The sequence below is a fragment of the Dreissena polymorpha genome, chromosome 15 (genome assembly GCF_020536995.1).
Source record: "Dreissena polymorpha isolate Duluth1 chromosome 15, UMN_Dpol_1.0, whole genome shotgun sequence".
Classification (NCBI taxonomy): domain Eukaryota; kingdom Metazoa; phylum Mollusca; class Bivalvia; order Myida; family Dreissenidae; genus Dreissena; species Dreissena polymorpha.
In genome coordinates this window covers 22078860-22104959 of record NC_068369.1, presented here as the reverse complement: position 1 = coordinate 22104959, position 26100 = coordinate 22078860, and the positions used below count along the sequence as shown (strand labels likewise).

Below are 26100 nucleotides of genomic sequence, written 5' to 3'. Positions count from 1 at the left end.
GAAGTATCATAACGATCTTTTCATTGACAGTAATCAAAAGGTGTCAGTAGCGTATAGTTCGAAATTCGCATAAGACGTGTTCATTTTATACCCATTTGTCACTATTATATTCAATTAAAGTTAAATACTTTGTTAAATGGTGAACGGCTATCCACAAAAAAACTTTCCACATTTGAACCAGTCATCGGTTTCATTAAGGTGTCTGACTTTAAATGACGTCGGAAAGTCATGGACCATAAAACCTTACCTGTAAGGACATCGTGTTCCTGTGATTCAAAAAAGTATCCCAAGTTGTAACCTTTTCGTCGTATTTAGTTGTTATTAAAACATTCAGTCGCGTTACTTACCAGAGAAGAATGTTGGCAAAGTAGCCTGCCATGAAGCAGTTACGTCCGTATCTCAGACCGCCTTCGTCAGTGTCAAAATGGTCTATCATGGACAGCAGCGTCTGGGGCAGCCCGCGGTCAAGGGCCGTCCAGAGCTGCGAACTCTCTTGGATGACTGAACAACAAGGATTTGATAAAGTAAATGTGTTTTTTATATACAATTAACAGATTAATAAATCGTTAATTGCTCTCATTACGGGCTTATTGGCAAGATAACGTGTCAGAAAGTCGGACATTTGTCAAAGTAAACCGATTGTAAAGATCGACGACGTGTTTGAATGGTGTAATAAGATCTGCTATTCTTGGTTTTATTTTGTTGACCGAATTATTTGGTAAGAGGACGCACATTATTTTTCTTGTTAGTAGAGGACCAGAGACCAATGTTGACAGCGAAAACCGATATTGCTGAAAACCGTGTGTGCATGCTGATATGGAATTTTAAAAATACTGACAAAAGTTTTTTAAAAATGTAGTTGATGCCTTATTTGAGAGCTGTTTTGTTGATGACTTTGAAGACGACAAATAAAGTTCAATTTAGTGTATACTTTAGTAGTAATGACTATATCATATTGCCATTCCGTGCCATTTCAGTAGCGCCTCGTACCAGTGATGAATTACATATAGATCTCTAAATCAGGACTAAGACTTACCATTTCCTAGCGTGAGCTTTTCGTTGTATTTGAATCTGTTCCCATCGGTAGTGAAAGTTCCTAAAGTACAGCAATCGTGCATTGTTTTTTTAAAGTGACACCTAAAATCGCCTCATATAATAAATAAACAATAATGCACTAGATTGCAATAACGACTGTAAAGCAAACTGACCAAATCAAGCAGTGTTTTGCAGTTAGCATATTAATAACAAAATTGCAATATATATAGAGGATATTTGTTGGATTCGGTGGATTATCGATTTTCATTCACTAGTGATCATAGAAAAAGATATTTTCACGAGTGGCGCAGCCACGAGTGAAACTATATATTTTCTTTGATCACGAGTGAATTAAAATCGACATTCCACCGAATTTAACACATTTTCTTTTTATTTTATGCTTTTTTCACAGTTTATATACATTGTTAAAGAGTTTAACTTAAGAATTTTCGCTGGAATAATGACGTCATTTCGTAAAAAATGACGTCATTTCACAGTAAACAGTGAAAATTATTGATAATTTTAAATGATAATTTTCACTGTTTGAAACAGTGAAATTATCAGTTTTATTTCACTGATATTTCTCTATAAACCACCGGAAAGCATAAAATAAAGTGACATAAAAATATGTATTTGCTGCTATCTTTTCTAATGTACATTTCAGCTCTGTCAAAACATTTTGATAGAAAGCATACGCCATCATCATTTTTATGCGCATGCGCGTTACAAGGTTAACATAGAAATAATTTAATCGGGGCAAATTTATCGGTATAGTTAATTATTATATCTGTTTGCGCCTATATAGTTATGATAATATGAAGTTGAACATCTTCAAAGGAAGAATATTACTTTATGACGGTGCTCTATTTGCGTGTCACATATTTTATTGATATTCCAACTTTAACCAATTTTCGGTTTCTATGTGGGTGGTAATCGAAAACACACGGTTGGATAATCAAATGGACTTAAAACAAAATTCTGGATTAAGAACCGAAACGTAAAATTATACATTTATGTCAACTTGATAAATGATCCGAGTTTCAAAATTGACACCATGGGAGATGTCATCGGCCATTGTTCAAGTATTGAGTTTGACATATCGAACATTTGCACATAAACGTAACTATGGTATTAGTTGCAATATCTACGGCTAAAATCCAAATAAAGCACGTGATAATTTTCATAATAGAAAAAAAACAACACGGCGCTCACCTACAAGAGTCAGATTGACTGTTTTCAAACCAACGTGAACGCCCAGTCGCCCTGAAATTTGACCTTTGCTCCGGTATATGTAGGGGGAATGAACTCCTACCTCGCCGATCTGCCAGCAGTATCCGAAGATGCTCACTGAAAATAACGAAAACGATAATGAGGGCGTGTTTAAACAGTATAAACCCATTTAAGCCTAGCGTCTAGAAAAAAGGCCTTTGCAAACAGCGCAGACCCAGATGAGACGCCGCATGACGCGGCGTCTCATCTGGGTCTGCGCTCTTTGTTTAAACAAATTTCTGTAAGAACTATTCTAAATATAGAAATAAATATATTAGACATCCCTAATTTTGGAAATAAATTGATCCAATTTAGAAGGATTGGAGAGTCCACTAGGCATAAATGGGTTCAAACATTAAATTGAGCCTCGCTCTGATAAAACGGGGTTAAGTGCATGTGCGTAAAGCATAGTTCAAAATAAGCCTGTGCAGTCCGTACAGGCTAATCACGGACGACACTTACGGCAAACACAGCCTGTGCAGTCCGTACAGGCTAATCACGGACGACACTTACGGCAAACACAGCCTGTGCAGTCCGTACAGGCTAATCACGGACGACACTTACGGCAAACACAGCCTGTGCAGTCCGTACAGGCTAATCACGGACGACACTTACGGCAAACACAGCCTGTGCAGTCCGTACAGGCTAATCACGGACGACACTTACGGCAAACACAGACGTTTTGTTAAGGAAAGACTTACTATAAAATAAGAATACATAAAAAGGGAAAATTATAGTCCCAAATTAGATTGTGCTGACAGCACAGGCTTTCTGGACGACACTTTACGCACATGCATTTAGCCCCGTAAAACTGAGTACTACCAACCCTGGCTTGAGCCCACACTGTAATTGGTGACATCAACGACAGCAGAGGCGTGTTTTAACCATATAATAAAATCACGAGAGTTCACATATTTTTTTTAGACAAAATAAACCATTTTGTAGTGTGCAATTGGTATCAAAAAATAAAAAAACATTTACGGTAACTTGTACAGTATCATCAGCGTTTTAGCGATAAGGTTTTAGAGCCTTACTTTATAACATGTTAACCAAGCGAAAAGCTTAAAGGAATCTTTTCAAAGATTTCGTCATGTTTTGAAGTTTGTCAGTAAATGCTTTAAATTGATAAATGAGAACATCGGAACTAAAAGGTAAGGTATAAAACAAACATAAAATTAAAGAAAGAAAAAGTAATTCACATCTATGATCGAACCACTGACCATTGGAGTATAAGCCTAGCGTTATAAAGTATAAACCACTCGGCCAACCGTGATCACGAACAACTCTATTTATTTTATTTATTAATATAAGCAATCATCGTAATATAATAAAATATAATGATAACAACAGAACTTTCCAAATTATACACTGGTTTTATGTTTGTAACGCTTTATACTTTTCAGGTTTTAAATCGTCAAAAGATACATATAATGGGTATTCAAGAGACTGGTTAATGTTCAGTATTACTGTTTCCCAACCAAATCATAAATACAAAGAAAATTTGAAAAACTAAAACATTTTGTTTTTAATTTTTGTCAATATATCAAAATGTGAAAAGGTCTCTTTAATCGGAAACAAAACGACGGTTTTAAAAGCCGAATAGCTGATAATATACCAAACATTATTAAAAAGATATGATAGCGCAACCAAGTGCATGCATATCGTGTTTTTTATCTTGATGAAAACACGCTTGAAATCTTTCGAAATAGTGATTATAATATACATGTTTTAAAGATTACAAATTATAGATTGATTCGCACTAAACTGAGGTCATATGTTTTGGGTTTTAAAATGTCGGGTTAAGTTCTCAACACATGTTTCGTCAGAATGTTCAAAATCATAAGTACATTGCATGCAAGCACGTTATAACCCCAAAATTTATGCGCTTTGGATTGGTCAGAACTTGGACAATGTGAAAAATTGATATCTCGAAATCAAAGAAAATCGCGGTGATAACATCATTAAGCGAAAGCAATTCGGCGAATCGCAATACCACGAAACTATATTTATATAGATTACATGTATTTTATTACTAATTTAGAAAGATGATGTAATTGCACGTAATGGTTCTGAATATATGTATATTATCTGCTCAACGGATTGAACAAATATGATTGCTTAAAATAAAGAACAGATTAATGATGTGTTTGTGTTCAGTAAGAATTTCAACAGTATTTTAGCTGAATTTCAACAGTATTTTAGCTGAATTTCAACAGTAGTTAGCTGAATTTCAACAGTATTTTAGCTGAATTTCAACAGTAGTTAGCTGAATTTCAACAGTATTTAGCTGAATTTCAACAGTATTTAGCTGAATTTCAACAGAATTTTAGTTGAATTTCAACAGTATTTTAGCTGAATTTCAACAGTATTTTAGCTTAATTTCAACAGTATTTTATCTGAATTTCAACAGTATTTTAGCTGAATTTTAAGAGTATTTTAGCTGAATTTCAACAGTATTTTAGTTGAATTTTAACAGTATTTTAGCTGAGTTTTAAGAGTGTTTTAGTCATATCAAGGCGTGGAGTTAACCAATACCTGGGTAAGCTGTAATTATTTTAGCTGATTTACAAAAAGTAAGTGCACATACGTATGCAAGTATAAGACAACTGCACTAATCGAATCAGTAGTAAAAAGGGCTTCATGACTTATCTCCACACAAGTCATGTTGACGGGCCTAGGAGTAAACCCGAGATCCTCGGATTAGCAGCAAAGCGCAACTTTGCAAGCCGGTCATTGCGGGAGAACATCTCGATTGACAATACCACGAAATAATTTAAACAAATGACAAACAAATGCATTTCTTACTTGATTTAATTCAATCTTAAGCACATTTTACAGATCATTTGGTGATTTTTTATCATGTACGTTTGTTACACCTTTGATAACATGCCTATGTCATACATGTATCATAGTTGTCATTATACTAAGTTAACATTATTTATAACAAAAATAAAGTCTTTCCAGGCATATTTTGGCTCGTTCAGGATTAGTCGACGCGTATTACTTGTGTACATAACAATATTTCAATGTAGCGGATTGCACACACGGCTTCACGTGTCTTTATAACCAATACGGTAAAGAAAACCTAGAACATATTTAACTATGATAATGAACTATCAAAACGAAATCGATACATCATGTGTAAAATGGCAATGCAGGAATCAAACGTCATTTTGACAATCTTTATTGTCTGGTATAATTTTATATCATAATTTACATTTGGTTTCGTTTTCCTTTTCTTGGATCCAGACTTTTCATGCGCGCAGTGTTTTGATGAATGATCATGCAGTATCTATACGGAAGCTATACACGACTGACCCACTCGTCACTCCCAATTTATCATAGTATGGGTTTTGTAAACAGTATAAAGGTAGATAATAATAAGAGTCTAAGAAAGTAACGCACCCACTTTACGACCATAACAGGAAGTTCAAATAAAGTGCAACCGATTGGATAAAGTGCAAATTTTGCAAAGGACGCACAATTGTATCACAATCAGTTATAGACGCTAAGACACTGTTTGCTCCACGTACGGCTTATCGCATAAGGCAAACAGTGTAAATACAACGATTTCATGTTCAGATGCATATTTTTTGCACTGATATTCTTACAATTATGATAATGAACTATACCAGGAAATTGTCGTTATCAAATCTTGCGGGCCATTGACAAACATATACCTATGTGAGTGTTGAATAGAGATACGTTTGTACATATCGCGAGGCTTAAAAACCTAAACAAAGAGCCTTGGCGAGATGTTAACTTTTCTGTATTCGATATGTACCTAGTACAAGTATTCTATTTGTCCAATATCTTGAATTTTGTTTTGAAAAACAAACAAGAGAAAATAGCAGAAAACACGACGGACATACACTGACTTGATTCAATAAATCAACTCATGTAATTAAACTGCGCGAGCCGGCTTTATCCAAGGAATGCTATATAGAGAGAGGTTGATAACATGGGTGGCTATGTACGCCTTATGCTGTAACATAATGAAAAAAAATGAGCAGAAAAAATTATTTTACCCTCCAAAATGTCGTTAGCAACGTACGCAGCAATGCATATACATAACTGCCATGATTTTAAAGACAACCGTAACCAAGGCTTACGGTTGCCTGTTTCTATTGATACTGATGCGTTTACACTCGTGGTTTTTCTTATTATTCGATGAAGAGAACTTAATACCCATTCTTTTAAATTCCCTTAAAGTAAATCAACATTCAACGTCTGGTTGCAAATTCTTGATTAATCAACTAAAAAGTGGAATAACATGCGATACAATAGTCTACGAAGAAGACAGAGGTTTAATTGCACAAAAATCCTGTCTTAAAAGTTTTTATTTCCAAATATCTATAAATAAACATATTTTGTCTTTTTTTTTCTATTTTGGTTGATTATGGGTGAATGGGTGCGTATCGCACATTACGACAAAAAAGATAATCCTCCTTGTCTCATCCTGCCTTTTAAACTTTGATAGCAAACCTTACTTAACACTGAAAATAAAACGCACACAGTGCACTTTTTATTAAGGAGCATCCGTATTTGAAGAAACAAATGCCTTTCAGCACGATAAATATTTGTATTTCTCTGATGGTAAAAAACCCCACCGTATTGTGTCATAATTTGAGCAAGTTAAAAGAAGTTTAACGGTTAAACACAAAACTGTTCACATTTAAAGCATATTGCGCGGGTTATTTAATTACAACATTCTTCTCTACTGAAAAGCTGCAAACTCGAGTATATTAAAACATGCTTGAACTGAAATGGTTCAAAGATTTATCAAAATTGACAAACCTATACTTCATGCGCGAAGAGGATCAACTATGACGATTGACGTCAATTTAAACTCTTTCCAGCTTCGTTAAATTTTAATACTTTGTTGAGAAAACTAAAGTTGTTCATGTAATACTTCATTTAAACTCATATTTGACCTGACTTCACCACTTTAGTAAGTCGGATTCTAGGAGAGAAATCGCCAACGTTTGCTTAATTCAACAAATTATAGCCATCGAAATTATTGACAACCAGGGGCCGTATTCCAGTAGCTTCTTAAGTTAAAAAATAACTTAAGTTGAAATATTGCGCAATATTGTTTCTTATCTCCGCCATGTTTTCTTTAAACATAAGATTTCACTTAAGTTAAATTCTGGTAGCTTCATGAACTTAATAAATTTCTTTACTCTGTGTATTTTTTCTCATATATTTAAAATTAAGTTAACTTCCTTTAACTCTTAAAGGAATTTCTTAAAGAAATATACTAAGCGTCTCATGTTTTTTTTTTGACATTTCAAATTTAACTTAAGAAATTTATTTAAGAAATTTCTTAACTTAAGTGAAAACTTAAGAAGCTACTGGAATACGGCCCCAGAAATTTCCTGTAAACTTATATAATAATTACACGTTCAGGATTACCTTTCTTTGATTTCAAGGGACGGTAATATAATTTTGTATGGTCTCTATGTAATATAGTAATCATTATTTAGCAGTATTGGTGTTATGTTGACCTTACATATTTTCCCTGTCGATTGCCTTAGTTGCCTATTTTAAGATTAAAACAATATGGTTACAGTCACGATGATTATTGTATGGTCCGCTCAATATTGTTACAAGCGGAGTTCATATTTCTTTTTTTAAAGGGGCCTTTTCACGTTTGGGTAAATTGACAAAATTGAAAAAGTTGTTTCAGATTCGCAAATTTTCGTTTTAGTTATGATATTTGTGAGGAAACTGTAATACTGACCATTTACCATGCTCTAAAATAGCCATTGTATGCATATTTTGACGATTTAAACACCCGAAAATTATAAAGCGTTGCAACGCGAAACGAATTAATAATTTAAAGACTTATGTTGTTGTCATTATATTTTGTGAAACTACGATGATTGCTTCTATAGCATTGTATACGGAAGGATGACCGAGTGGTCTAAGTCGTAGACTTTTTACTCCAGTACTCCAGGGGTCAGTGGTTTGAGCCCTGCTGGCGGTTACCTTTTTTTCTTTTTTTGCTTTTATTCTTGATTTTTTACTGGAGCTTTTTATATCTAATGTTTTCAATTATCAATATAAATAATTCACTGACAAACTTCAAAACATGCCAAAATCTGTGAAAAGGCCCGTTTAAATACGTGTAACGTAATCGTGTTGTGCCTTCCTTTATATGTTTGCACAATGCCTGTGTTCTGCGTTGCCTATTTTACGGATGTAACGATAATCGGATGCATGGATATCTGGTCCCCTTAATAACGTTACTTGTTCACATTTAATAAAGAAAAATGACAAAAAAGTCATTGATAAAAAGAATAATGTTTGTATAATTTTTCAGCATACAAAATTACACTCCTGTCTTAGAAAAGTGTTTCAAATATATGATCGCTTGTTGAAAGCTATCCATCGATTTCGGAAAAAAATAAAGTTCTGTAACGCTATTTTATCGAAAATTTTGCTACATCGTGTAATGCCGACATTTAACACTACAAGCTAATTCAAAAGCCTTCCATATTACAAGTTCAAAAGCCTTCGTTAAATTGTGGATGCGCTTTAGTTTTTGCTTCCAGGGCTACTGAGTTCGAACCCCAGGAAATGCAGATTTTTGAATATGTTGCCTTTTCTTCACAATTATTGAAAACTATTCCAGATATTACGGTTTTGTTAGAAAATTCTTTTGCATGTAATATTATTTACACAATAACGAAAATCTTTGAAAAGATCCTTTAAAAGTGGAGTTTATAATACATATATTACATACCCAGAATGATGCTTCCTACGGCCAGACTGTATGTAAGACGGACCAAAGTGTACCATCTCTGAAACGGGACAAAACATCTCATATTAATTATATCAAGAAAGTCTTCAAAGGCATGCACCCAAACTGCTTGTAATAAGTTTATGCAGTTAACAATCAATAAAGTACCGGTACGGGTGTACCTTTGCAGAGAGAAATATACCGGGTAATGCGATACAATTTAAACGTATAATAGGTCTATTTTGTGCAGAAAGCAGGCACCACCGCATGCTTATATCCAGATGTCCAGCTTTTGTCACGCATTCACAATTCAATACGCAACTTCCGATTAAAATATATGAACAGTCTAACAACTATTCTGCTATTCGAAATTAAATTAAAGGTAAAAAATTCAAACGAAGTTAGTCGTGACGATGTTCTTAAATGTGATATCGGTCGTGTCCCGACAGCTTTTCGATATCAGAAATAAGATCGCCTTGAATTCACAATATTTTTTTTTTTTAATAATCGTGCGATTTGCTGTTGTTATCTATTTTGCACTGCTATAAAGATCGATTTAACAACGGTAAAGCTGCCACAATTTTGCAGTGATGTATACGTTTTTCAATTTTGCCTAACTTAGAAATATATGAGACGGACAGAAACACTGACGGACATATTGATTTCTACGCAAAACCCCTACCTGCTTTTAGCGGGGATATAAGTATATCACATATGATTAATGTTGCTCAATGATGAAGATGAAACTATGTTAATGTGGTTGAATTGCTTCAAATGCCAAAATAAATTAAATTTGTATGCGACAGAACAGGAATGTATCGATTGCATTCCAGTATCGCGGTAAAATTCGAAAGTAATGACGTTTATTACACGCAAATGCTTAACTAGGTATTGATGTCAACACTTGCGTTTGTAGTATAACAAGATACCAGCACAAACACATTCAAAATTAAACTGTCAATACGATCGTGTTAATCGCTTAAAACATCATTTGATACCAATAGGAAAGAAATTGATTTTCGCTGATCAATTGTGCATCAAATGTTTAATCAGTGGAAGATTTTATGCTGCAAAACAAATGCATCATTCATCATTCGAACTATATTTGAAATTTAATTGCAACTTAATCAGGTGTTAAGATGAAATTTATGGTCGTTTTAATGACTTATGCATTCCGCAGCTTCATTAATGCTAATAGCACATTCTTATTCATAAATTAAATATTCGATGATTTGACAAAACGCAACTTTAAACCAACGTTAAACCGTTAGACCGGCGTTAAACGATTAGTCGGTAAAAGACAATAAAGATCAATGCGTTATTTAATGACATTAAACATTAGAAATTATACTCTTAGAGCGTCTTGAATTAAACTTTTTTTACGTTTGTTTATATTGATGTAGTACTGATGAAGGCTATGGCCGAAACATGTTTGGTACTTAAGACATTTTCATAAACAAAAGTGACGTGTTTGTACGATATATTTTATTTCATTATTAAATGACAGCATACGTAGGATACGCGACAACTGTAACGTTGTTGGCATCAGCAAAGACTACATATGCTCGTTTATATATCGCTGTAATGCTTGTATTATTTCGCTACTTCTCAACATGAGGATCTGACCAAAGCGATGATAATTGTGGTTTTTGATGATAATGAACATAATGAATGACAAAGATGCATTTGAACCTCCATTGTGAAAAGAAGTTTAATACATGCGTAAAATGACGTCACAGAGTAGCCTGTGCATTCCGAAAAGGCTTATCAGGAAGACACTTTCCGCCTTTATGAGATTTTTGCTTAGAAGAGACTTCCTTTAGACTAAAAATAGCATCAAAACGGAAAGTGTGGACGCTGATTAGCCTGTGCGAACTACACAGGCTGATTTGGGAGGGCACTTAACGCACATGCATAAAACCCCTTTTCATAGAGCAAGGCTCATTTATATGCTAAGAATGATACGATTTATCCGACAGTGATGGTTTTGTGAAAACAATCTTGATACAGATCATGACAATGATGGTGATGGGAGCTAAAATGAATTCGAAGACGATGATGGCCTTTCTGTTGATTAAGATATTGGTCATCCACCTGTTAATGATGCTGTTGAAAAAGATGCTTAAGGTAGCAGTGAGAATTATGATTATAATGTTCCGCTCGCTTTTGCTGCTGCTGTTGCTGATAATGATGGTGATGATTATGATGATGTTTATTATGCAAATGGTGGTTATCCTGAAGATTATAAAGACGGACAACTGGAAATTGACATGCCAATATATATTCAAATGTTTGAGATCACTAATGTGTAAACAACAGCATTATTTGCCTTAAGCCCTTGTCATAAGTACCTAACGCATGCCAGATTTACGATCTAGACAGACGCGACCAGCACAAAAAGTTCAATAAATCGCCATTTAATTACAGCGCAGCGAATGAGCTTCTTTAGAAATGTGTATTGTAAATATCTAAGATGCCGATAGATAGAAATGTAATAACGCGCGCCTAATGGACAGAGAAAATCAACTTCTGAACTATTTTTAAATTTAAAATAGACGCGTTGTAATTATACCGTAGTGTACCAATACAAATAACCGTTGTCTTGCTAGAATTTGCTGTTGGCAGTAGTAGTAGTAGTAGCAGTAGTAGTAGTAGTAGAAGTAGAAGTAGTAGTAGTAGAAGTAGTAGTAGTAGTAGTAGTAGTAGTAGTAGTAGTAGTAGTAGTAGTAGTAGTAGTAGTAGTAGTAGTAGTAGTAGTAGTAGTAGAAGTAGTAGTAGCAGTAGTAGTAGTAGTAGTAGTAGTAGTAGTAGTAGTAGTAGTAGTAGTAGTAGTAGTAGTAGTAGTAGTAGTAGTAGTAGTAGTAGTAGTAATAGTAGTAGTAGTAGTAGCAGTTGTAGTAGTAGTAGTAGTAATAGTAGTAATAGTAGTAGGTGGTGGTGGTTGTGGTGATAATGGTGGTGGTGATGGTGGTAGCAGCAGTAGTTGTTGTTGCTATTGCTTTTGTTGTGATGGTATGGGTAGTAGTAGAGGTAGAAGCAGCTTTGTGTGGCTCTTGAAGTCAAATCGGTAGAGGTAATCGTGGTATAGAAAAAGAAGAAGCAGAAAAGAGGAACAAAAGGAAGAAGAAGAAGAATAAGAAGAAGAAGAAGAAGAAGAAAGAGGGTACACATAAGAAGAAGAGAATGACGATAATTATGATGATGAACAAGAAGAAGACACAGAAGAAAACAAAAAAGACAAGACCATCGCAAAATAAAAATAAGAGTTAAACGTATACAATAATTTCACAGCCTGCCCGCTCACCTCTCGGCCTCTGATACCAGCCGCGGCCACTATGGCAGCTATGGAGATCAGGACGCACGTGTAAGCGATGGCGGCGAACGAGATGTCCGCAGTGACGGACGTCCGGTACTCGCCGTAATAGGCGTTGCCAAAGTCGCCACGAAACGCTGTGAACCACGCCATGCTGTAGAAGGAAAGAGTGAGATAGAGAGATGCTTCAACAATCTGACAAGAATCGTTAAGTTTTAAACATGATAGGTTTAAAATTGCTAGGCGCCTTCCTAAAGAAAGATCGTGTATTTTAGTAGCATGTTGATTCATTAACTTTGAGTGATCAGCATAGAATGGTTTACATGATACAGCAGCTTCAGCCTCAACCCGCTCCGTGTGTCTTCAGTTTAGATTAGTATATGGAATATATGTAAACAATGTTTAATTAATTGTCTTTAATGAGTTTCTTTTCAGCTTCATCGTCCAAATATATTTAAATCATACGAAGTTGTACGATTGCATCATTTTTCTAGTAGCATGTGTCATTACCTACATGACATTTTTTATAAGTTGACGGTTATGATGATGATTTAAAGTAATATTTATCCAAAATGTCTAAACAACTTTGGTTAAGATATAAAAAAAACGTTTGGCTCAAGTTAAAGACAATCGATAAGATAAAAAAATATACAAATAAATATCTCAATACTAAAACATGCTTTATAATATAACTGGAAAAATACAATTTCCTCATGTTTGCGTACTAAAGCTGCATAACTTAACTATATTATTGATCCAAATTTTTATTGCAAAAAATTGTATACTATATAAAAATACACTCTCATTTTTTTAGTTTAATATCATCTTACCCATGTGTGCTATTGTTATCAACGTTTATGCTGTTATTCACTTTAATGTTGGTGACAATATGAATCATTTCAAAGATTATCGCTGAACGAAATTCAAACACTAATTACACGTTTTTCTTCACAATAATACTCCATGCTCTTGCAATTTTACTGGCGTTGATATTTTAAAATCCATGGATAGCACCACTCACATAGAATTCAGATTTACTTTTGCGGTCGACATGTTTATCTACAATTATTAATATTAACAATATTTCTGATTGACAAATGCGAGTATGATCAGAATTATCATATTTCCTATAATAGCATATTATAAATAAACAATTAAACCGTCTCCCACACACGTCACTATAATTACACACAATTTATCATATACACTCTCAGCTTGTCATATAACCATACATAGACGTGACTGTCATTTTGCATATCTATACACATATTATACAACGAGTACTTTTTTCCTTAGACTTATTTATTATAAAAAACATAGCACAGTTAAGGCTGTTTTCAAATTGTCTATTGAGCACAGTTCGACAGAACAATGACGAGTTTTTTTTATGTCAATTCGCGTTACTCAGCGTTTATCACTAAACGTAATGGGGACGTCAGTTAACAAGCTGTCAGTAACGTAAAGGGGACGTCAGTTAACAAGCTGTCAGTGTTGATGTAGCACAGTAATATAAGCCTCTTTATACAAACGTTTTGTGAAACAACTGTTGTCAAATGAGTCAATTTATTTATCATGCCGAGCGTCATTTATATTCAGTAACGTTTCTGACGGTTCCGTTCAAGTACTGGATTTTTATTATATTTTCTTGCCAAATTCCGGTCGTTTAATACTAAATAATTTCGACTCGGCAGCTTTTAGGATAAACAATTAAGGCTACAGTTTATGTTGTTGTTTTTTCTTCAGTGTGACAATTGAAATAAAAAGTGATTTCTTAAAGCGATAAAGTATATAGTAATACGTTTTAAGGCTGTAGTTATTTGACTAAATTTATGATGGAAGTTGGAGTCCAATTATGTCTGTATTTTAGACAATCTGGACCTATATCAAAGCGTGTGGCCAGTTAGTTGTACTTCGTCGTATTACAGTACGATATCCGATGTAATCTCAAGTACAACACGTGTTTTGCTGAATAGACAATAGCTTAAGAGGAAGCCAGTTTGATGTAAATTAACGAAACGTGTTAAATTTGTGTTAAGAGCGATACAAATAGACACGATCGTCAATCTCCAGACACTTGCTGTAATCTACGAACATATTTCAAAAGTGGTTTCTCGATTACTTTTTTAAATACAATGTACACATCAAACTTGATTTACTGCAAGAAATGAAAATAGTTTTCCGGCACCGCGAAATGGTGAGTACAATTTGGTTAGAAGTTCATATCAATTATAATGCATGCAGCTCGTTAAACGCAATTTACATTGCATGTGCATTTAACGTGTCCCAATTACAGGTTCAAATTATAAATATCACATTTATTAACGCTTACGCTGTTTCAGATATAATTATTTTTTTATGTTTTAAGATTTGTCATTGTATTAATTTATGAGAAGTACATCTCACTGAGTAATTAAAAATATGATAAATTATGTCGATTTAAGTATTATGTATGTCAAAGGCCAACGCTACGATTTCATTACAAGCAAGATTCTTTGTAAGTTATATTTCCTTGAGTTCGTTCTGTTTGATTGCTAATAGTAGAACTTTAAGCTTTAACAAGTTCCATATTACAAGTTGAAAGTTATGTTTTCTTTCGTTCGTTGCTAATAGTATTAATTTTAGCTTTGACAAGTTACACATATATAAGCCTTTACTAAATCAAAGAAATGTGTCAAAATTCAACTACGAATATATTTATGCACAAGCGCAGATTATTAAATGTTTGTTTTTTCAGCAATAAAAAATACGTAGTCATAATAAATGTCTATGCCTTTGGAATTATGAAACAAGCATTCGTATCAGGCAGTTATTTACTTGGGTGATGAATACAGATGGACGCAATAAGTTTAATATAAATGTACATCGAACTGACTTCGTATAACTACATCGGAAATGGGCAATTTATCCGTATTTAAATGCATACGTGTGTCATTTGTCGTACATACAACTTAAAAAAGGTCAAGGCCGTTGGCCGGTCAATACTTTCACTATAGACCCCCTAATTCACTGTATGTGGCATCCATGTTGTTTATGTTAAATAACAAGTAAATGAAATTGCTCAAAGCTATGTTGTGGAAGAGGTTGGTCTTGAATTGAAGGCGATGTGATGGTTGAATGTGAGGACTGAAATGGATCCCGTTATCTCAATTCATTTAATACATAATGTACTAATGAAGTTCGACCAAGAAAGTTTTAATTGTTATTTGGCGAAGCTTGCGCGACAAGCTTATATTAAATAAGAAAGATGTTTTATGTCAATTTATAAGTCGCGTCATTCTAAAATTGGTCTTATGCCGTTTCCGCAAAGTCTAGTTGGTAGTTTCCCTGTCCGCTACAGCGCCACGACATGGTTCTTTGTATCAATGGCGGACGAGGTAGCTTCTGACCAGACTGCGCGACAACGCATGCTTATCTGGATCTACACAGACCGCATGTTACATAAAACCCATTTTTGCATTTCGCGCCTCAATTAAATTGCTTTAAGTCTGTCTGTTGTAAAGCTTGTAAAAGTTAATGCTAGTACAAAGTCCGATAAAAGCGACAATTAACCGCAGTATTGAAGGATTTCGAAAAATGGTGGTGTAGATAATTAACATTAATGCTTAAGCGGGCTGCCGTATAAACTTAATACGAAATATAATATATGTAAATAAATCACGAATGTGTAAATAAATCACGAATGTGTAAATAAATCACGAAATGATGAATACATCACATTGACATTTTCCTCTTGCACGTGGCATTAAATCATTTATGGATGTGCGTTGGAGTAAATATAATGAACGTTAATGAAGAAATGCAGCCACAAAATACACTGTGTGTATATTAAAGTAAAACTATTTCAAAACGCTTCGACAACAGAAGAGATGTTATACTGAAAGCATCGGCTTTATTGTTTATTGCAGTGAACTGTTACAACTTTGCATCAAAGTCTCACATTACAACAAGAAATATACACAAAATGAAACTTTAGCACCAAAAGTACTCCTGAATAAAAACGTTTTTAGTCCCACCACATTAATTTTGTAGGCATTGGTTATGCAATAATTTGTACGGCCATTCTCCCCCATATCTCTGATGCAAGCGGGGACGTTAACGCTGTTTAGCATACGTAAATGCACTAGGTATTAGCAAACCAGATTATTCAGGGAATTGGAATAAGGTTAACCAAAAGCCGTGTTATGAATGAAGTACTTTTCAAAACTGTCAAAAGTCATAACAACAAAAAAACAGAACAAAGAAAAACGAATACAATTTGTTACACCATTTTTACTTTTTAATTAAAGATTTAAACGTATGTAAAAAGTGTACCAATTTAATACTTTTTTCGATTCGCATGATATAAATCTACACAACCGACCATTCAAAATAATCAAACATTAAAAAAGCTTTGATGTATCACAAAAAAACACTATGGTTGTTTGACGTTTATAGAAGCAGAAGAAAATGTGCAATGACCATGACGTGCACGTATAATCACAATAAATCATAGTAAAATTGATGATCGATTTAACTGTGCAATACAAACATGCGAACTAAGTGGTTTCAAGGTCAACAGTTTTGCGCCCAGAAAGCAGACGGGTCACTGGGTTTGCAAAGTATTACAAGGTATGCAGATAAGCGACAGACTCACGCTTTGTTTTGGTTGCATAGGCATCCAGACATGCGTACGTCTTGCTACGCGAAAATAAAGTTTAAAGTTACATCACCAGTAATCCAGTTTTTTACAATGTTAAGATAAATGTATATTACATAAATTACGTAACGACATGTAAAGCTTATTACACATGATCATTTTTAATCCAAACAACGGTGCGAGACAAAAAAGAACAATATTAAATGTGAATTAATTAGGTAAAACAAACACACCATAATTCTGGCAGCTAGAGTAAATCGTCACTCATCTGCCTTTTACCTAGGTCATTATTATGCTGACATCGAAATGAAAAATACTGAAATGTTTCACAATCAATATTCAAATTAATGTAATTATCTCCAATTAAACAACGCATGTATGTACTTTTCCAAATATATGAAAAAACTTACGGACAAATAGTGTTTTTTTATGTCGGTTCCTATACCATTCTAATGAATGTTTACTGTGAATTTTACTTCTTGTATGCAATATGCAATAGATTCATGTACTACATATTTTAATGTAAATGTTGTATATTAACCCATTTATGCCTAGCGTATAGAAAAAATGCCTTGGCAAACAGCGTAGACCCAGATGAGACGCCGCATCATGCGGCGTCACATCAGGGTATGCGCTGTTTGCTTGAAATAATTTCTGAAAGAAATATTCTAAATATAGAAATAAATTAACTAGACATCCCTAATTTTGGAAATTAATAATAAATTAGAAGGATGGGAGAGTCCACTAGGCATAAATGGTTTTAAAATTGAAAGTTTATTGCATAATAGTTATCTCTATGTCAACACCGTTGACCGCTTAGGAGATAAACGCAATACCTATAATAGGAATGTCAACTTTACTGGCAGTGAAAATATTGGAAATAAAGCTACTAAATTCAGATAAGTGTCTCAGCTAATACTGTCTAACCAGTTTATTAGTTATTACTTGGAGAGGTTTGATTAAAATTCAGTTAATGTTTGTCTATGGGCAAAAATAAATCTTCAATAAATAACCGCTACGATCTTCCGTACATTAGATTGGCATTAAAGTAAATACATGATTGGTTAACGTTTAAGCTAAATGTCTTGCAAAGACAGCAATTAAAGGGGCGTTTACCTTGTGGATTTGATGATGCATCAATGTTTTACTGTCTCCGTTAGCTTAAATCATTTGATACTTCTTAAAATTGGTATCGTCTGTAATGCTTAATGCATTAAACGTTACATATACTACAAATAAGGACAAACAGTTATGCTCTTGGTGTTAACATTCACAGTATTCGGATATCATTTAACAGAACGCATCTCTGAAATTTCCGATAACCGCTAAACGATATGTATGTATGGATGGATGGATGGATGGATGGATGGATGGATGGATGGATGGATGGATGGATGGATGGATGGATGGATGGATGGATGGATGGATGGATGGATGGATGGATGGATGGATGGATGGGTGCGTGCGTGCGTGCGTGCGTGCGTGCGTGCGTGCGTGCGTGCGTGCGTGCGTGCGTGCGTGCGTGCGTGCGTGCGTGCGTGCGTGCGTGCGTGCGTGCGTGCGTATGTATGGATGCATGCATGCATGCATGCATGCATGCATGCATGCATGCATGCATGCATGCATGTATGTATGTATGTATGTATGTATGTATGTATGTATGTATGTATGTATGTATGTATGTATGTATGTATGTATGTATGTATGTATGTATGTATGTATGCATGTATGCATGTATGCATGTATGCATGCATGCATGAAAGCATGCATGCATGCATGTATGTATGTATGTATGTATGTTTGTATGTATGTATGCATGCATGCATGCATGCATGCATGTATGTATGTATGTATGTATGTACGTATGTACGTATGTACGTATGTACGTACGTATGTATGTAAATGTAAATGGCATGTCAATCTCTGCTTTAACAGTAAGACATCAATTCCCCTCGAGCCGACGCTATTGGCTGTTTTGAGAAGGCGAAATGTGGTGTGTCATCTTGTTTACGGATACATGCGTTTGTGCATGATTGGTTATTTCCGAGTAAATGTTAGCCTTATTACATGCTCGATGTTTGCGGTAGATAACAGTAAAGGATTGTTTAATATTAAAATATTGCGACATTAAAAAATCAAGTTCGATTAAAATCATGCCTCGTGTGTAAGCTGCATGGATGTTATCTCTGTCATTCCGCTGCTTTATTGAAGACATTAATATTTACTCTTAAAGGTGCAAATTGATGGCTTATACGGCTGTAAGTCTAAAAACGATGATTTATAAAATAAATGTTTATACTTGAAAAGATAGAATTAGCATTATTGTAATACATGTCTATAATAAGGGGAAAAGTACCGTCAATATGCCCCTTTAATAGCTGCGTTAATCGCTTGAATTGTCCTACACGTATTTCCCCAACTATCAAATACTTGTATTGTGCACATAAAGATGCATTTTTAAATGGCAAGCGGATTCTAGAAACCTTACAAAAGCTGAATCCTTTGTTGACGGAGATCACCGGACTTGTATGAACCGGAGTATTTTGCTGAAACGGGCATATACGTATCAATACATCCGGAGTTTATAAAAACACGTTGTCATACCTATATATATATTATAAGTTTTGTGGAATAGGCAAAGGTCAGAAGTATAGATTTGTAGAAAAATCCGATTTTTTACAAGTTTCAACAGAGGAATGTATTTTGGATACTTACACGACCATTGTTTGTGTTCGTCTGTATTTATAACGATAATATTCCACTCAATTTGCTTTAAAGTACATTCATCCGCGCGTATCGATGACGCGATCAAAACAATATGGTATCAATTTTAGTGAATAAAAATTGAGGGAATGCGTTACATTTATTTGTTTAAATTGAAGATCCAATAAAACGTCATTTTATTTAAAACTATGCTGAACGTAAATAGCCATATATACGCTATGTTTATCACAAGCATTCTTTATTATGCATTAGCCAAAAGGGAGGAAGCGCATCCATTGGGCTCAGCATTTACAACCAAAAATAATGCAAAGAGTTCAATAACGATATTTATTGATAGTGGTTGAAATCAGCACCAGATATAAACAAAGTGAACTTCAGATTCACAAACAGGAGAAGAACATTGATTTATTATATTTATGGCAAGGAACGAAATGCCAAAAACGAGGTACCAACCAAAAGTTGTTCACAAGACACACACGTACACAAGACTATAATTTTTTTTAACTAACAAGACTGGGTCACCATGGTCTAGTCAAAGCAATCGAGGTTTAAGACGGTTTTATGGATGGTCAAACATCGCACTTTGCCAAGAATTATTCATTAATCATTAAAGTGTTTAACAATTAACCACACTGCATCACAGTTCGAATTAAATAGCAATAAAATATAATACACTTCAGTTACCATTTAACGGCTCGATGGTTATATACAGACCTGACCACCAGAACCGTAACTGCCTAAGGTACGATTAAATGAAACCAACATCAAATTCATCTCGTCTTCATAATACAGTTTTAGAGACATATCAACATATAGTTTAACATTAAAATCATCGTTGTACAATTCAGGAAAAATGCCGCAATGCGGTTGTAAAAGGCCAAATAACAAAGCTTAGTTATGAAGGTCTATCTTTAGCTTCATCCATTAGCCGGTTATTGAAATTTTCCAATATACATCGTCTGGTCTTAGCTCTTTTGAAAATGATTATTTGAAAATCTGTTAAATAAGCCCAAAACTTCGTGTTTTTTAAATATCGTTAGAAATTAAGTAAAAAATATATGTTTTCGCTTGAAAACTGTTCACCATGAATGATCAGTCGTTTTCAATAGAGCGCGTTGGAGTACGCACATTTGTCCAGACGTCTTCTGAAGTATTTTCAAAACGATGGGCCGCCCATTATTTGACAGGACTCTTGTTAGACTTTTGTAGCAAAACAAACTCGTTTTATAAATGACGTGGTATGTTGCTTACTGTGTAAGTTATTTTACGATTTAAAAAATCACAAACTCGAATGCATTACTAAGACAGTATTAAACTTGTTATTATGCATAAATATCAACGACTCCGCTTATATAGTGGTCATGTGAAAGATGTTCATTCGAATAAAACGTCCCAACCACGTTAAATACATTTAGAGTGAGCGTGTACATTCGACTGTTTTTAAATGTCTGAATCAATCGCCGTATTAAAAAACCCTTTAAGTATATCGAAAAAGGTGCAGTATGACGTAGTAATATTAATTCATAGATAACCAATTAAGCCAAATTTAATTATTCATAACCTCACCATATAGACCGCAACAAGACAGAAATAAAAGGTAATCACCGCGAAACACCACTTGGCTAAAATTAGAGGTCATAAACAAGAAGGGGCTTACCAGCATCCACAGCTGCTGTACGTGTTGACATTTTAAATGCTTTAGGCCACTCCAAATTGATTTGTTGGTCTACGGATTTATTTTTTTTTAAGTTGAAGAGGCGAGCGAAAAAATATATTTTTTTTGAAAACAGGAACATTTTCGAGCGAGCGAAGAGCGAAGAATAAGAAAAATCACATTTCGATAGAAAAATATTGCATTATCAAGAGATACAGCTTTAAACAGCTATATTTTACATTTAAATCAATTATTATACAAAGAATATATATCGACCTCATATTTATAAGAGTACTTTGCATATAATTTTTGACCACGAAATATACGTGTAACCATATCATTGAAGTGAGGGACACATGTCTACCTACTGCTGCTTATATTTGTTTTAAACAGTGAAAGCTGTGAAAAGGTATACCATGTTACAAGCTGTGAAAAGGTATACAATGTTGCAATAGCACTTGAAGAGGGACAATCTTCAAAATGATAATGACAGACAGTCGGACAAAGGCCATGCATATAACCCTTATTAATATTCTGGCAAAAATTTATTCAACAGTACTTCTAAATCGATTGACAAACTGGTCAACTAAACATAAAAACTTGATACAAAACCAATTCGGCTTTCAGAAAGGAAAGTCTACAGTAGACTGCATATTCGTATTGCAAACTGTTATACAAAAAACACTTAGCCAACGGAAAAAGCTATATTGTGCCTTCGTAGATTTCGAAAAATGTTTCGATAAATTAGACCGAACCTTTATATTCCAAAAACTTATTAATGAAAACATAAGCACAAAATTCGTAAACGCCATACGGAGCATGTATAACTCTGTCAAAGCATGTGTCCGGCATGAAAGAACATATACATCACTATTTGAGTCGAATATTGGGGCAAAACAAGGCGACCAAAGCTCAACGTTATTATTTTTATTTTTCATAAATGATATAGTTTCAAGTTTTAATGATAATATGGATGACCTTTTCACTCTTGAGAATACTAAATTATTCATACTTCTTTTCGCTGATGACGCGGTCATATTCGCTCACTCGCCTAACGCACTACAATCGCTACTTAAAGATTTAGAAAATTACTGCAGCGAGTGGAAATTAACAGTTAATACAAAAAAGACCAAAATAATGATTTTTGAAAAAGGTAGACATACACGATATAATTTTTCATTAAATAACACAATATTAGATATTGTCGATTCATTTAAATATCTGGGGGTAAATCTTTACAAAAACGGAGACTGGAACCGTACGCAAAAACATATCGCTCAACATTCACAATTCGCATTACACAATTTGTTTACAGTATTTAATCAACTTGAATTAAACATAGACGAAAAATGTAGACTGTTTGACAGTCTAGTTGGGTCCAAATTAAATTACGCGGCCGAAACATGGGGCTTTCATGAAGGAAAAGATATCGAACGCATACATTGTAAATTCCTACGTAAGATACTAAAAGTCAGAAAATCCACAAATCTAGACGGACTTTACGGGGAATTAGGTAGACACCCAATGTATGTAAAACGACAATTGACATTAGTTAAATACTGGTTAAAAATAATTGATCCGAACAACAACCTACTGACAAAATCTATTTATAATTTGCTTAAGAGCGATGCTGAAAGTAATAATACATATGCCGGTAGGAACTGGGCTTATCAGATTAAAGAACTTCTCGAACACATAGGATTAGCTTCTATATGGATACAACAAAATACGCATATCCCAAACGAGTACGACCTAAAAATAATAACAAACCGAATTTTGGATATATATAAACAGACTTGGTTCACAAATATAAATAACTCAAATAGACTGGCTGCATACCGATATTTCAAATATGACTTTGAAACGGAAAAATATTTAAAATGTATTAATAACAATAAATTTAGAATATCACTTACACAATTCAGAATCTCTGCACATAATCTAGCGATAGAAAAAGGTCGTCATGAAAACATACCAAAAGAAAATAGGAAGTGTATTTACTGTAATATGAATGCTATAGAAAGCGAATTCCACTTTTTATTAGTATGCCCCCTATATAACGGAATTAGACAACAATACCTAAAACCGTACTTTCGTCATTGGCCAACATTGAACAAATTCGAAATTCTAATGTCATCAAAATCAACAAAGGTATTAAATAACCTATCAAAATATGTTTATTTTGCCCAAAAACTAAGGTCAAATGTAACGTAATATAAAATATATGCCTTCAATTTAGTATGTTTATTAGAACAGATGTAATAATAAGTTAACCGTATTAACTATGATTATTGTTTCCATTTGCCTAATGTTTATATATTTGGATAAAGCAATTATCATTGTATTATTATTGATTCTATTCTTTGAATTATTTTGACATGTCTTTTTTTTTCTCTTTTGTTTTACCTAACTATTCGTATTCATCGTTTTGTGTTGTACTTCTCAAATACATGTACCATGTCTTTGCTTTCTCACAAACACATACCTGTATAGGCTATAAATTTGCAATATGCTGTTTTATGCCTAATAAATGTTATGTTATGTTATGTATGTAATCCATTGTCGCTACCTTATTTTAAAAGAGGCATATCGATGGCTAGTACGGTATTGTATTTTACTAAATAAATTTATACATTACAAAGAACTTATTTGATGTTTCTGCAATAAACGGACCTAGCTGATAAGCATGTTCCGTCAACCATGTACATGTATTTTAAAAATTATAAAACATTGTCCCTTTGAAACTTTTAGAATCAGCATCCACTTAAAATTGTGTTATAGGACAAATTTGCCTACATATAGGGAAATACCGTCCATATGCCCATTTAATGAAGAAAAAGTATCAACAATCTTACGACATGTTTCCCGATGTTGTTTGAAATTGAACATGCTTCAACGGTGTCTGCTGATAGTTGCATGTTCGAACGTAAACAAACACATTCAAATAAGTCACAGAACATAGAAGATGTGTTTATATTTTTAAGGGTTGGCTGCAGCAACTTTTCACCGCAATTTGTTAAAACGGTCACGACAGCGAAACACAGCACAAGGACCAACACTCAAAACGTATCAAAGGTTGCGTTCGTCAATTACAGTGACAACGGTATTTAATCTTCTCTATTTGCATTTTTTTCTGTATTGTAAATGATTAACATGTAAAAAAGGTACATTAGTGTATACAAATAAACTATGTTGAATACAAATTAAAAGTAATCCAAATTTTCTCGCTGCAACGATTTGGAAGCTTTGTAACAATACATATTTACTAGACAAATAATTTCTTGCCGGCGTCAAGGATAAAAATACAAAAAAATGTATAATATATGTACGACATACAATAAATACCATTAATTTTAAGTTATTTCATAAAACAAAGTCTATAAGCAACTTGGGACGTGATATCAGGTTGCACAACACGGCTCAGCCTCGGAAAACAATTTAACTGGTTTGCATTACAAGAAATTAAAAATACGTAAAGAAATAGTAGCTTGAAGAAAAAAAATCAGAAAACTTAGATATATGTCATCATTTAATTAAATCGTTAACAATGAGAAGTCGTCGTTGATTTAATCACCCTATTTTACCTTTAATTGTTGGTAACGGTTATAATTTTGCCATCAGTCATTAAAAAAACAACAAAACTTATTAACAATAAATTATATTCAAAATAATAATGTCCCCCTCCCCATATATTTGACCTTTGACCTTGAAGGATGACCTTGACCTTTCACCACTCAAAATGTGCAGCTCCATGAGATACACATGCATACCAAATTTCAAGTTACTATCTTCAATATTCCAAAAGTTTTTGACAATGTTAAAGTATGACGCCAACAAACCAACAAACAAACCAACAAACAAACAGATCGGCAAACAAACTATGTCCCTAAACTTTTATAGACTGAGGGACATAAAACTGATAATACTGATAATAATAATAACAACAACAAAGTTAATACTACTACTTATAATAACAATACTAATAATAATTCTACTACTACTACTACTACTACTACTACTAATAATAATAATAAAATAATAATAAAAATAATAACAAGACTAATAATAATATACTACGACGACGACTACTACTACTACTACTACTACTACTACGACTACTACTACTACTACTACTACGACTACTTCTACTACGACTACGACTACTACTACGACGACGACGACGAGGACTATTACGACTACTACGACGACGACGACTACGACTAATAAGAAGAAGAAGAATAAGAAGAAGAAGACTAATAAGAATGAAGAATAAGAATAATAAGAAGAATAATAATAATAAGAAGAAGAATAGTAATAAGTAATAAAAAGAATAAAAATAATAAAAATAATAATAAGAAGAATAAGAATAATAATAATACAAATAATAATAATAATAATAATAATAATAATAATAATAATAATAATTATCATCATCATCATCATCATTATTATCAACATCATCATCATCATCATCATCATCATCATCATCATAATCTTCTTCATCATCATTTCCCTCAATATCATTGCACTAAAGACTTACTTGAACAGGTATCTTTTTGAAGTCCTTAATTTTTTAAGTTCGTCGCACAAAGAATCTAAAAAGTATGCGATTATTTCTCCAATATATAGTTTTACATCAGAAAATTGCCTTCTCACCCCGAACATTGATTGGTCCGTTCAATTTGATATGTAGTGCCTAATTAAACCATTGAGTGTATTTATAA

At 33.7% G+C, this 26100-nt stretch overlaps 1 protein-coding gene across 8 annotated transcripts in view; it reads right to left on the bottom strand.

Moving 5' to 3' along the window:
• Nucleotides 1-26100, bottom strand: part of LOC127859437 (dual oxidase maturation factor 1-like) — a 124149-nt gene that overhangs the window by 96020 nt on the left and 2029 nt on the right. Inside the window, exons 1-6 of one of the 8 annotated variants that reach the window (XM_052396804.1) lie at nt 25917-26044; nt 12354-12516; nt 9053-9110; nt 2248-2382; nt 1037-1096; nt 348-501 (exon numbers count right to left, since the gene is read on the bottom strand). The exons of 1 other annotated variant lie outside the window; for it this stretch is intronic. In XM_052396804.1, coding sequence (XP_052252764.1) covers nt 348-501; nt 1037-1096; nt 2248-2382; nt 9053-9110; nt 12354-12516; nt 25917-26041 — 695 coding nt within the window. In that variant the 5' untranslated portion in view covers nt 26042-26044. Of the gene's footprint in view, nt 1-347; nt 502-1036; nt 1097-2247; nt 2383-9052; nt 9111-12353; nt 12517-25916; nt 26045-26100 lie in introns of those variants that run through there. 6 more of the 8 variants (XM_052396815.1, XM_052396808.1, XM_052396807.1 and 3 more) reach the window with 6 other exon arrangements.